Here is a 14,401-nt window from a genome sequence, read left to right as displayed (position 1 = left end):
CGTGTTATTGAGTAACAGCTTGAGGAATTTGGGTTTAGTCATTCACCTGACCTTTGCCCAGTTGATCATTTTCAATGTGGATCACTTCAATAGCAAATGATGAGAATGAAGCATTTAGTGTTAGTATTAATTCAGTGAGGTAGAGCAGTGGGTCGGGACCCCCAGGGTCCCCACATGATTTTGATGACCTTGAAGTGACAATTTTAGGAAGTTTAAGACCTAATACCCAAAAAAAGAAGGAAAGAGAAGAAAAAAGCCCATTGCTGCATCAAAAGTAATCAACAAACTATACTATTAAAAACTGGTGAAACATTGACCAAATTGTCAAATAATATAAAAATGTGTAAAAAAAAAAAAAAAGCAGATCTACAAGGGGCGTTGTGAGCTTGTAGATCTGCTATTTTCACAATATCTGTGGAACCGAGTCAAACTAAATGTAACACCTCAACTCCTACAATTCCAAGTGCTTGTCAGGGTGGGGGGTCCCCAGTTCAAATATGATTATTTTGGGGGGTCGCGGCATAAAAAGGTTGAGAACCACTGAGGTAGAGGAGCATAATATCTCTTAAAGTGATTCAAGTGTCAACCTAAATTGGAATAGCTATTTCAACCCTAATATTTCATACTAATAATGAGCCTGAAGCAACTTAGTAGGCTATTGGTATGTACTGTATGTATTTGATAGTACAAAAGAGCAGGTCTCTACAGCCCAATGCACACCAATGATTCGCAATGCAATGAAAACGTTGCAGATGGAAATTGCAGCAGTCTGTATTTCTCTGTTGCTGGTCTGCAGTTTTGAGATTCTTCCTGTTGCAACTTGTTGCAAGTTGCAACTCGTCGTTGCATTACGAATCATTAGAACTCTAAACCGTGTGAACCTGCTGTGGTCACTGTAGTTTCAACCGAAATTTCAAAACAGTCAAGAGCGAATGTGAAATTTATTTTTCACCACTTTCTATCAAATTCAACAGTCCAGGAGAGGAGGATAATGTGATTAATGTGAAATGGCTTTTAATTTAAACCACTCTTCTGGTGCTGTAAAGCAGGGATCTTCAACAGGGGTCCAGAACCCATATGGGGTAACTCCTCAGAGTTACTACAGGGGGGCCACCAAATCTCTGTGGGATAGGATTCTTTTCTCCGTTAACCACTTGAACCCTACCATCTCTTTTCTGAGGGGGTTAAGTAGTTAAGTGGTTAAGTGTCTGAACACTACACAATGATAGACAGTGTTGTCAAACAAGTCTATGGAATCTATGAAAAGGTTGAATCGGCAACACAATTTTATACAACATGTAGTAGGTGGTCCCTGCTGTCTCTCCCCCAGGGGGGTCCCCACATGATTTTTGGGGGGGGTCCCCAGATGACAGTGAAGTGACAACCCCTCACGTTGCGAGGCGTTGTGAGCTTGTAGATCTGCTATTTTCACAATATTTATCTATGTGGAACTCCTACATTCCAAGTGCTTATCAATGTGTGTGTGTGTGTGTGTGTGTGTGTGGGGGGGGGTCCCCAGTTCATATATGATTATTTTGGGGGTTCACGGCCTGAAAAGGTTGAGAACCGCTGCTTTGTAAAGCATGAATTTGTCTGACATCGCAAAACAGCGACCTCTAGCGTCGCACAATTCGACGGACTAGGGAGGAGGCAACGCGTTACGTAATTGGAAACAAACAGAGCATCGGCCAAGCGGCCAATGGGAGGGCGGGGATCTGGCTCAATAGGAAATCAGCTGAATATTTTGTTATTGACTCACACCTACATACACCACCACAGCTTTTACATTCCGCCTGGACGTGTTGACAGATCAGATGTGAGGCGCAGCAGAGCAACAAACAGGGAAATCCGCCCAGAAGAAGAAGAAGTGGTCCTTGTTTGACCTGTGTGTGCATTTTTAAGATGTACAGTTAAACTGGAGCAGAGGAGGGAGAATAATATCCAGGAAGTCCGCAGTTAAAGAAGCTGATCGAGGATGTGATAATCTTTGGATGTCAACCAACACATTCCGTGCCGACAATGTGCTCCTCAGAGAGAAACATAGGACTGCAAGAAGGGACATGTAAGTCAATGATCACCATGATAGAAAGATGACATTATTGGTCTAACATGGTACACATCTAGCTCGATCGGACTGTCTACGTGGCGTTGGTTAATTCAGCTTATTTATAATCCATCGCGCAAAGGTTGCTTCAATCTGCTGGCCAAGAAAAGAACAGAAACGTTCAATGAACGAAATACATGATCTATAAGCATTCAACGCTTCGCGATGCACACGGTGGGTTGAATGCTTGTAGATCTCTTCGTTTTTGGGGGGCAAATAGGGACACTGTCGTACTACGGACTACGGAGTGTTTCTTGTCAGAGAAATACAGCTGATCTTCTCCAGCACAGCAGTCGCATTGACCCATACATGACCTACAATTGACTGGACTGTCACTGTCATTTGTCATTTGACTATTATTTGTCACTGTCACAGTCACTATTTCCCAAACAGTGGGTCGGGAGACTCGGGACCTATGTTTGTGTTGTGGACGGGTCGCAATTAAATATCCCCTTTTTAGTGTCTTGAACTGTCTTCCATTAAAAAAAAAAAAAAAATATATATATATATATATATATATATATATATATATATATATATATATATATATATATATATATATATATATATATATATATATATATTATTTCAAGAGATACATAAAAGAATAAAAAGAAAATCAGCAATTATATGAATTCTAACATATTTCAAAAGTATTTTATAGATAAAATAAATAAAATAATTCCCATGAATAAATAAATAAAAATGTTTAAGAAATAGTGAAAATAGCAGATCTACAAGCTCACAATATGGCGTGAAGCGACACATTTTAAGCTTGTAGATCTGCTATTTTCACTAGTTGGGGTCCCATGGCAAACGTTTAATTTCTCTTCTGGGTCTTGAGCTAGAAAGTTTGGGAACCACTGGTATAAGTCATAATATAGTATATAGGCTACCATTCATACGCATTGCATTCTCTTGGTGTGACTTGTTGTCACCTCTCCATCCATTCCAGCGGCAGACCCAGACCTCATCCTGGAGCTGAAGACCAGACGGCCCCCGGCGCTGGACGGCCGCGCCGGCTGTGAGACGTGGAGCGTGGACTTCTCTCCGGACGGCTGCTGGTTCGCCTGGTCCATGGGCCATGGCATCGTGTGGGTCGTCGCCTGGCCACTTGACGCCGAGTAAGGGTCAAGGTTTCTGTTTACACACTTAAAGAATTCAGAATACCTTCCCCCCACACTCTCTCTCTCTCTCTCTCTCTCTCTCTCTCTCTCTCTCTCTCTCTCTCATATGTATTTAGCCACAGACCTCCAAATAATTTGCTCCAGAGACCCCCAGAAGCAAATATTTGAGTTAAAAATATATCGCTTTAAAAATATATTTATTCAAAGATTTGCACACATTTTCACGATTTAAAAAAAATAGCAGATCTACAAGCTCGTAGCATGGCACTCGGTGCCGTGCTATGAGCTTGTATATCTGCTATTTTTGAATAGCCAAAGAAATCTTAAAATGACACAGATGTGTTCCTGGTCTTAATGGGTTAACTAAAAACACTCAAATAAAAAGAAATCTCACTTTCAGAGAAAGCCAGGAGGGTGAAAGCGACAGAGAAGACAAGAGCTTCAGCTGTGATCAAGCTGTGTGGGGGCTGGCCCTTGGACCAAGACCCCACAAGACTGCCACATGTCAAAAAAAAAAGTATGTCCCATCCAAATCGACCAACTTGCTGCTGGCCACCGGCTTGGAGGATGGCGTGATCAAACTCTGGAATGTCTTAACAGGTAACAGGCTTATACTTTCTCAGCAGGAGGGCATGTTAGCCATGCTTCCTTCACTGTACTGTACTGTACACATGAATGGGCCGGTAATGTTACGTGTGGTCTCCCTATTATTCTCTTTTTGAACATTCAGGTCAGCCTCTGTTTGATCTCAAAGGCCACGAGGGGATTGTGAGGGACTTGGTGTTTCCTCCCAACGGAAAGCTAACCCTCGTATCGTCTTCTCGTGACAAGACCTTGAGGATTTGGGACTTGACAAAGAAAGGTGACGCAACCTATTTCATGTACTTAATCAACTCTTGTTTCCCATTCACTCTCCCAATGATCTGTTTCAGAGCAAAAACAACGTCAAAAAAGTGAAGATTCACGTGTCCAAAAAACGTGTTTCATCCATCATCACCGTCTATTCAGTGTATTTCAGGCTGTTGGCTTATTACCTGTGTCCCCTGTGTCCTGTAGGTAAAATGGTGCAGGTGCTGTCGGGTCATAAAGACTGGGTGAGCAGCTGCTGCATATCGCCAGACTGCAGCATGATTGCATCAGTGGGCAGATTTGATAGGGTGAGTTATGCTATTTTTTGTATTTATTACATATTGGTATACATCATCTATTATCTGTTGGCGGAGATGATGGCTTCCAAACCAACACATTTACACTACACAGTTGTCTAAACCCGTTAGTTAGCCCTATCTGCTTTCCCAGACGCTGCCGTTGAATTAATTAGCAGCTTGGAACTGCAAAGATAACCTAACCCCTCCTTTAAGCCACTTGTCCTGCGTTCGTTCGCCTCACATCACCTCACAATCTAACAAGGTGCCTGGTCCCAAGTCCAACACAGTAGCAAATACTGACCTAAAAATGTACTACCTGGCCATAACTGTCCTAGATCTAGATAATGTTCCGCTGTGAATAGATGGTCCACTGATTAAAAATAAATATTAATTGCAGCCCAAAATGAAAAGCACCTTTTAGTACATGCAATTCATTGAAATTGTATTTTCTTTTGTACTTCTTTTCTTTACCTTTTATTTGTTCAGCAAATGGTGACTGAGCAATGTACTGTATGTTATTGTATTACAACAGCCTGGTTCAGTCTTTTCTTTACCTTTTCTTTGTTCAGCAAAGGGTGACTGAGCAATGTTCTGTATCTTATTGTATTACAACAGCCTGCTGTATATTATATCCAAATGGCATCCATTCAAAGCTGGGCACTGACAAAAATGTGGCCTTAGTTGGCATTTAATGCCTTGGCTGGCCCACACTTCAGATGTGGGCCAGTCATTGCTTTCTTAATACATTTCAGCATAATTTAATTCATTGACGTACATGATTAGGTTATATCACGTGTTATATGTGTGCTGTTGTCTGTAGTTCTCTCTGGAGACTAGCCTATACATACATCACTGTACAGTACAAGTTATGATTTAGAATGTCTCATGAGGCCTCTAATGTAATCTAGCTTCTTCAGGGTTCCCTGAAATAGACTGTATCTTAATGTTTATATGTATACATTCCCATGGCATCATGGCTATGAGTTTGTGCCACTGCTTTATATTTTACTCTAAAAGTTAAACTTTTAGAGTCCCAGTCAGCCATGTGGAACTAGTATTCCTAAAGTCAGTAATTTATTATTTTTGGTTGGCTTGGCCAGACAGTCTGGGTTACCTTAATCTTTAGTCTATTAGGTTCAAACCTAGACTGTTGGCAGAGGGGTTTGTTTAGATTGCAATAAAAAGCTCAGATCTCAGCATGGTGCTCCCCATCCCGGGGTAACAGACTCCTCTCTAATTAATATTCTGGGCAGGTAGCCCCTCTCACACCGCATTCCAAGGTTGTTGTCACTGTTGCCTATGAAATCAAGCAGATTCAAAGTAGCCTAAACCCAAATCCAGTGGCTTCAATGAATAGACTATAGTGATAGAGAAGACAGAGGAACACTGTTCTACCTCTTTCTGGGGGGAGAAACGTCATGACAATAGCCTATGGGCAAATGAGCTAAATACATCTATGGAAGATTGACTTGTTCTAGCTGTACACTGCGTACGCACATACACACGCAAGTGTGTGTGTGCACATGTATGGTGTAGCTAGCAGCCAACATCACAAGGCATCACAAGGCACTGAGACAGACTACTGACAATTACTTGACATGAAATAAGAGTACAGAATGGAAAAACTACAAGCATGTCCTACCATAAGTAGCCCTCAGATGGCCCCCAAATCACTGTTCTTGCTCTGCCCCCTTGTGGATGGTACATTGCACTCATTGGGGTGGATTTCGGATACTTTTTATGTGTATATTCTCTCTTAATCTTTTGCTTCTAGCTTTTGTGTCTTGATTGTCCGTTTTAAAATATTAAGCCTAATGTCGATGATTGAACTTGAAAATTGGGCTTCGCTTAGTTATCAATATTTGTGTTTTCATTGTGGACCCTCCAAACTTTGGGCCAGTCCATTTTGAGAGGGAGCGCTTCGACATTGGCCAGTGTCAGATAAGAGACAAGCCATTAGGCCGATTTCTCTCCGCTCTGTGGGCCCATTAGCCAAGGACAAGAAAAGAAAAAAGAAAAACCACCCACACAAAAACCCACACACTGCCTTCCACTGGCCCACAAATAGAGCAGACCACTGGGAATGATCCTGTTATTCCTGATATCCAATCCATCCCCGCCTCCAAATCGTCCATTTTTGGCCACTGAGCAGAGGGGGCGAGTGCCTAGCTCAAGGGCAGCTTGACCATCTCTGCAGATTGAGGGTTGAACATTCCTCATTCACGTTCTTCACCCAGATTTTATGCCTGAAAATAGCAGATCTACAAACTATTTCCGGTGTGCGAATGTGGCACGCAACTTAAGTTTAACATGGTCCTTCACCTTCACAAATATTCTCCCCTGGAAACAAGCCCACATTTTTCTAACCTCCAGACTCCCCACCATTTCAGAAGGTTGAGTTTTAGGCAAAGCGTTATGCTAGAATGCTAGGCCACAGTATGTGTATTGTAAATGGCTGTATCTATCTACAGATATTTAAAAACGTCCTTCCACTGAATGGTTTCCTCCCGTCCATGCTGACCACCAGCATGCACTGGTTTGGTGGATCTAGATCCCCTTGCTCTCTGGTTATCTGAGTCCGGAGCAGTGCGTGTTCTATTAATTTCCCCAGTGGCCCAGTTTATTTCTCTGGAGAGAACTGTTCTCAATCTACTCTCTTGCTCTCCAAGGAGCTTCAACTCATTGTTGTAATTTGCTCTAATTTTTTTCTGACAGATCAGGGAAGACCAGCAGTGGTGGATTTTATTTTATTTTTTTGGTAGCAATACCACAAAATAAAAGTACTTGCAAGTAAAAGGCCTGCATTCAAATTATACGCTGAGTAAAAGTATACAAGTTTTGGCATCCAAATAAACGTGCAGTACAAAAGTAAAAGGACAAAAAAAAATCTAAAATAGGACTTAAGTGGTTAATGCATGTTTTGTAATCATTTTAATCTGCACAGTAACTAGTAACTAACGCTGTCAAATAATTGTAGTGGATTTAAAAAAAAGTGCAATATTTGAGATTAGTATATTTTAATTATATATTATATTTTATATTATAATATTTGAGTAGTGGAGTATAAAGTATTGAAAAATGTTCATACTTGAGTAAAGTACCTCAATATCGTACTTAAGTACAGTACTTGAGTAAATGTACTTACAGTAGTCACTTTCCACCACTGAAGACAAGCCTTGCACACTTACTCACCCCTCACAACATAGAACTTCAAATCTTATTTGAAAAGTTGCAGCCTGTCTGGCAGGAATATCATGGATCCAAAGAATGTGTTTTTTTTTTCTTGCTGAATGTCAGAAGAGAAAAAGAATAACAAGAATGTCCTTGTGACAAAGTTATAGGTTAACAAAATAGGAGATGATAACTTTGAACTGTTTATGACCGGTTTAAATTGTAAACTTATTTTTGTATTTAGCAAATGTTTAACCACTTAAACCCTATAAACGCCCCCCAGTGCTCTATGCTAGGTCCCCCACACACACACACACCAAATCTCTTTGCCGAAAATAGCCGATCAACAAGCTCACATCGTGTTGTGTTGCTTGCGGCACGCTCTGACCTTGTAGATCGGCTATGTTCGTTGAATGTTCCAGAATAGGGATACTAGGGTTGACGTTTTTTATTATTATAATTTTTCTTTTCATTTAGCAGAAATGTTAAACTGTTACAACAATAACTGTAATTCTACCTTGAACAGATGGTGTGCTTGTGGAGCCTGCGGTCGTACACATTCATCAGGAACCTAACAGGAGGGGCCCACAAGACCTTCTACCTGCTGACCTCCTGTGATTTCTCTCCTGACGGGGCCCTGCTCGCCACGGCAGCGTTCAGCGGTTCCACCTGGTGGATTGACTTATGGGACCCTTACACCGCAGAGAAACTGGCCACTCTGGTGTACGTTGCACTCTTTTAATAGGAAATCAATGGTGTGGCAGGAGGTACCAATTCATCAAGTTATTTTAGTCAGCGAGATTGAATGGCTGCGTCTCATTTCCTTATTCCACTCGTAGTCCTAGTATTGACTATATGTAAGAACTAGCGAACGGACGGCCCCGCCCTCACCTATTCATTTCAATGAAGATGCTCACACAGCGCATGAATCACCCGGAAGTACCCTCTTCTTCTTCCGCATTTGGCCAATGAGGTTTTGGTCGTAGAGCAGAAACGCAAGCGTTTCAGGCAATGGAAGCATGCCCTGTAGCGTTTTAAAATGCGGAAGTCTTGCAATACCAGATTTGACCACCAGGACCACAGCAGCTACAATAATCCCCCGCTGTCCTGGGGGCTTGGTCCTGGCTCCTCTATCCTCACTCGTAACAAGGTTGTGTAAAGAAGGAAAGGACATGTACGCATGACAAAGGTAGATATTCCTGCGAAATTCGAGAGCTTGTAGATTTGATTTGAGCACTCGGACTGACTGAAATTTGAACCTGTAATCCACACACATGTAAACTGATACAGTTTACAGTTGCACAACCAGAATTGTTTTATTCTTTGACTTCAATTGTCAATTTACATGTGTATGAATATTTTATGCAAGTGCAAAATTAATTTTACGAATTCTGCAACATATCTACCTTCATATAAATGTCCTTTCTGCCTTTACATAACTTTGTAGGAGTGAGGAGGATAGATGAAGTAGGACAGAGCAGAATAAGGCCCTGTGATGCAGCCAATGAGACTACATGCAGTACAAAGGGTTCAGCAGCAGCACGGCTTGAACGTGTTTGCCTTCGAGCATACTGCATCAAAGGTCACTTTAGTTACTATAAATAGAATCATATCACACTACTACTGCGTTCATTTAATGCATTAAGACCGGGAAAGCATCTGTGTGTCATTCTAAGATTTCGTTGGCTATTCAAAAATAGCAGATATACAAGCTCATGAGCTTGTAGATCTGCTATTTTTGAAAAGAAAATTGTGCAAGAATTGTGCAAATCTTTGAATATGTATTTTTGAAAGTGAACATTTGTCATTTGACAAATGTCTTCTAAATCCTAAGTTTTCTGAAAAACTATTGTTGCTATATCAGTGGTGCTCAAACCTTTCCTTGTCAAGGACCCCCAAAATTATGTTTTTGTCCGCTGATCCCCATCAAAATATGTTGTTTCAGGGACCGCCAGAGGAAAAGATTTGAGTAAAAAAAAAATGTTTAAAAAATACATATATTCAAAGATTTGCACAAATCTTCACGATGTTTCAATAAATTGCAGATCTACAAGCTCATAACGCGGCATTCGGTGCCATGCTATGAGCTTGCATATCTGCTATTTTTTAATAGCCAAAGTATAAAAATAATGGTTATACTGGAGCTAAAATAAATAAAAAAATCATTTGAATGGGTTAAACCTGAGTTAGTGTGCAACTGAGTCCCGGGTACACTCAATACAGTCTCTAACTTTCCCTGTTTACATCTGTTAAGCTTAAGCCAAAATATGAGCAGGTGTCTTATGTCTGACTGGTGTAACCTGTCCCGTTACTGTACTGTCAGCTTTAGTCTTTAGTTTGAGAGTCGGTGTTAATGTGCTGTGCATCCGTTCAGTGGCTGGCAATAGAAGACATCAAGATCTCTGAAATAGCTCCCTTTTCTTAACATAAACTGTGACTTAGCCTTTAGTTTTGACTTGCTTTCAACCCGGCATCCCTATTTTTGGCGTAAATAGTCGACCTACAAGCTCACAGAGTGGATCGGCTGTTCTTGTTGCGCGATGCCATCGTACGACAAAGTATAAAATAGGGATTAAGTGCCTACTTAATCCCTTTGCCTCTAGGTCAATCATTTTTGTTTGTTTGCTCTTTAAACTACTTCTAGTCCTATTTGTTTGTCCTCTGTGTAGTCTCAGTTTCACGTCTGCACCTTGTACCGTCCTATCTATTGATGCTGTACAGCAATTTGATCAGTGTTGGTTGCTTTTAACTAAACTTTGCTTCGGTCTACAGCGATTACTGTGACATCTACGGGCAAAACCAAATCTCTGCCATACAATTCTCTCCCGACGGCTTGCACCTGGCAATAGTGACCGAGGACAGGTGAGAAATGTATCAGTTTAATACAGTGGGGGAAAACACTTTCAACATGCAGTGACTAGTATGTGATAGACCAGCAATTTCCAACCTGTGAGCCACAAGGACATTGCATATTTGCTTCAGAAGGACTGATGTTAGAGGCATTGTTATGTATTTGCAGAGCCCTTCGGATCTGGGAACCCGGGCAGAAGGGCTGGCTGATGCAGACCGAGGAGGACCAGACGTCCAACGGACTCTGCTGCAATTTCCATCCACAAGGGGGAGTGGTGGCTACAGGGTAATGCAACCCCAAACTCGCAGTAACACTGTCAAGTGAAGTTTACATACCACATTTCATACGACAAGCATAGACCCGCTGTGCTTTAGACCGTTTCAGTTACAACTTGAAGAGAATCTCTTGTTGTTGAATTAAATTACATTGTATTATAGTGCCAAATCACAAGTTGTCTCAATTGCCCCTGAGCAAGCATTTGACAACAATGGTAAGGGAAAATGTACCTTTTATTGGAGAGCAAAACCAAGCTCTAGGCTGTGTATTTAGACAGCTTTGAATGGGTGGTTCTTGTCTCTTGTCAACAGGATAATAAGTACCATCTCCTGTGTAATTGATATCTCCTGTATGTCTAATGCACTGTCATCAGCCCTTTACCAACCTCAGCTATTACTTGTCAGTAAAAAATGCTTTGTTTCTCCTCTCGTGGCAGAACCAGGGACGGCAACGTGCGCTTCTGGAGGACGCCCAGGGTGGTGCCTAGCCTGAGACACCTGTGTCGCTCGGTCCTGCGCCACTCCGTCTCCACCCATCAGATTGAGCCGCTGCCCATTCCCAGGAGGATCCTGGAGTACCTCACCTACCGAACGTTCCCCAACCGCCTGAAAACTTGCTGCTCTAACTCGTCGTCCTCCTCGGACGAGTGGGAGAGTTAAAGGAGCACTTCATCCATTTTCAACCTTATTTTCATATTAATTTGGTGGTCCTCACTAATGCTCGTTAAACGATGGCACAATTTCTCTCTACTCGCTCTTTGTTACTCTCAGGGGGCTGTAGACAGTTCAGAACCATGCCTACCAATGACATCATCAGTCAGGATTCCAAGCTAATAGAAACCACACCCTTTCTCTTACTGGAAAGTTAAAACACTGAAATAGAAGGCATTGTTCTTACGTCGGATAAAAAAAAAGGTTTTCTACCGATGATGTCACTGGTAGGCAGGTTTCTCGACTGTCCACAGCCAACCTATGACACAGAGTGACACAGAAATGGTTCCATCTTATACATCTTCATCTTATAATAGACATTAGTGAGGACCAATTATATGAAGGTTGAAATTGGGTGAAGTGGTCCTTTTAAGCCTGATTTAGGGCAGTGGTTCTCAACCTTTTTCTGGATCAGGGCCCACTTGAAAATCTCAAGCATTCGCGGCACACCCGTCTACACACTGATCACGGCAGCAGATGGGTGGGTCGGCGGTCAGATGGGTGGGTCGCACGCATTTTCAGAGCATGTTTATTTTAATGGATCCGTTTATTTATTGTGTTCCCGCTTGGATCAATGGAACCATGAGCAGTATCACAATGAACACTCACTTTTCAAGGTTTTAACCCATTGAGACCTGAAGCCGATTCTACATGTCTCCTAAATCCCAACAGTATTCTGAAAAACCTATGTTTCTTTATCAGTGGTTCTCAATCTTTTTCATGTCAAGGACCCCCAAAATTATATGTATTTGGCCGCGGACCCCCATCAAAATATCTTGTTCCAGGGACCCCCCCAGAAGCAAAGATTTGAGTTAAAAATGTTCGCCTTAAAAGATATACATATTCAAAGATTTGCACACATTTTCACGATTTTTCAAAAATAGCAGATCTACAAGCTCGTAGCGCGGACGAGTGCCGCGCTACGAGCTTGTATATCTGCTATTTTTGAATAGCCCAAAGTGTAAAATAAAATAATGCTTTTTAGCTCAAATCTAAAAATGACAGTTCCAGGTCTTAATGGGTTAATGGATCCGTGTATTTATTGTGTTCCCGCTTGGATCAATGGAACCATGAGCAGCATCACAATGAACACTCACTTTTCAAGGTTTTAAAGCATGACATATCATAGTTTTCATATTTAACGTTATATTATTATCGTTACAATCTTTAGTGTTACGCCAATTCATTTGAGGGCCCACTTGCAATATCCTCACGGCCCGCCAGTGGGCCCCCGGCCCAGAGGTTGAGAATCACTGGTTTAGGGCATGGTCACACATTATGCCTCATCCCCGTTCAAAAGGGGCGGAGCTGCACGTTGCTGCACTTTGATGGCATGTGAATTCCAACACCTTCTGAAGTAGGGTTGGGCGTTTTGACTTTAAATCAATATGACGATCATTTCAGACTTTTTCCTTGGAGATTCATAGCTGAGCTACAAGCTCACAGTGCGTAGCGGTGCAATGCATTGTGAGCTTGTAGATCGGCTATTTCCTCCATTTTCAAATGCCACCATTGTATAATGAAGTTAAATTCAGGGCTTAAGTGGTTAATCAGACTAATCAATTTAGGAGATTTATACAAAATCTATTAGAATGTTTGTGTTGATTCGTGGATCTAATAAGGAAAGAAAAAAAAACTGCTTCTCTGTTATTTGATTAACTTACATGAGCAAGATCAAGTCAGTCATTGGTTCTAAATGTCGGTTTTGATATTTTGCGTTAATTGCCCAGCTCTAGTTTGAAGCGTGGAATTCAACATTGGTGCACTTCGACTGGGCTTCAACCAATAGGAAAGAAGCGTCGTGGTCGTCCCCATTTGGGAGGTGTTGTTTTCCACGAAATATGCACCAGGAAACGGGTATTGACCGGCACAGACCGCACCCTGCATGGGAAAAAATAACCCGTCTGAAGCAGACGTGTGACCGCACCCTTACACTTGCATCGTACGACTATTCCCACGGCGAAAATCGCCACGGGACATCGCACGACAGCGTATACATTACGTATTAAGATAAGACCGTAACACAAAGATGTGCAATCTCGCAATAATTTCAAAAGGGTTTACAATTAACGGATTGTTACACATTTTCGTAACAAAATGTGTATTTTGCAATGGAGTGTAAAGGGAGTTTTCAGAGGTTCTGAGTGTAATAAATGTCTAGCACAAGAATTATACTGATATCTATGTTAGATTCAGCATTCCTACAGTAAGGGATATATATTAAATTGCACTGCTCATAAGCTGACCGCACCGTGCTTAATCTTCACCACTTCACATATCTAACTTGTGTTGTTTACTACAATTTTATATTATTTATTGTGTAAATATAATATAATAAAATCTATTTCAAATCATTTGTGTTGTGCTGAAGCCTCCTACAAAAAGTTAACATGACTTAGTTTGTTTTTTTATTAAGCGGATTCAAAACCCCAAAACATACAAAGAACTTTTAGAACATGTTGGTGAAAACAGACACATCACGTTTGAGTGCAGCTGTGAAGGATAAGTTGGTGACAATCAACCGATCCTACACTTTAATATACACTTGTCTTTTTTCTGTCATGTTTACAAGTCCAGATTTGGCTGCTACAAATCTCCATTTCACGTTGGCATTCATGGGTTCTGATCAGTGTGATTCAGAGAGATACAAGACACAAGCAACATTTATTTTTCTTCCACCCATCTGACTTAAAGGGTAAGACCACTTAGGTAGAGGTTTGGGTTGTGTAGTTTACCTTGCCATGATGTAACCCCAAAGGCGGGCAAGAAAACAAAAATAATTGCTCCATTGATTAGAAATTGATAATTAAAAAAATGCTCCTCATTGACTTACATTGTACGGTAAAACAGCTCTCAAAGTCACTCTTAGCACATAAATGAACCCAAACATAGCTGATTCAGGCAGTATAGAGCATCACCAAACCCAGTACTGTTTGTTTTTTTAATAAAAATGTCAACTTCCTGTTGATTTTACTATTTGAAGATCTGGATCCGGATCCGCGGATCCAGTCCAG

At 41.3% G+C, this 14,401-nt stretch overlaps 1 protein-coding gene across 2 annotated transcripts; it reads left to right on the top strand.

Annotated features, from left to right (window-relative positions):
- Positions 1-1,777: 1,777 nt before the first annotated feature.
- Positions 1,778-13,733, top strand: wsb2 (WD repeat and SOCS box containing 2). Of its 2 annotated transcripts, XR_013933402.1 has the most exons (10): positions 1,778-2,062; positions 3,060-3,228; positions 3,632-3,831; positions 3,962-4,093; positions 4,288-4,388; positions 8,077-8,273; positions 10,323-10,412; positions 10,570-10,686; positions 11,114-12,004; positions 12,493-13,733. XR_013933402.1 is itself a non-coding variant. In XM_080432346.1 (9 exons), exons 1-9 carry the CDS (start codon positions 2,020-2,022, stop codon positions 11,334-11,336), a joined length of 1,272 nt encoding a protein of 423 aa, XP_080288472.1. In that variant the 5' UTR covers positions 1,778-2,019; the 3' UTR covers positions 11,337-13,733. The 2 variants fall into 2 exon arrangements, 1 of the variants encoding a protein (XP_080288472.1); XM_080432346.1 differs by having other exon boundaries at positions 11,114-13,733.
- Positions 13,734-14,401: the final 668 nt, after the last annotated feature.

Source organism: Gymnoscopelus braueri, assembly GCF_963280865.1.
Source record: "Gymnoscopelus braueri genome assembly, chromosome: 7".
NCBI classification, from domain to species: Eukaryota; Metazoa; Chordata; class Actinopteri; order Myctophiformes; family Myctophidae; genus Gymnoscopelus; species Gymnoscopelus braueri.
Note: the sequence above shows the minus strand (reverse complement) of the source record. Positions and strands in the feature narration are given on the sequence as shown.

What these genes read in the sequence shown, in the direction of transcription:
- wsb2 (XM_080432346.1), top strand. Translation starts at nt 2,020, where the DNA reads ATGTGCTCCTCAGAGAGAAACATAGGACTGCAAGAAGGGACAT. An exon ending in ACTCTGGAATGTCTTAACAG is followed by an intron (nt 3,832 to 3,961) that starts GTAACAGGCTTA and finishes TTGAACATTCAG; the next exon opens with GTCAGCCTCTGTTTGATCTC. An exon ending in TTGGGACTTGACAAAGAAAG is followed by an intron (nt 4,094 to 4,287) that starts GTGACGCAACCT and finishes TGTGTCCTGTAG; the next exon opens with GTAAAATGGTGCAGGTGCTG.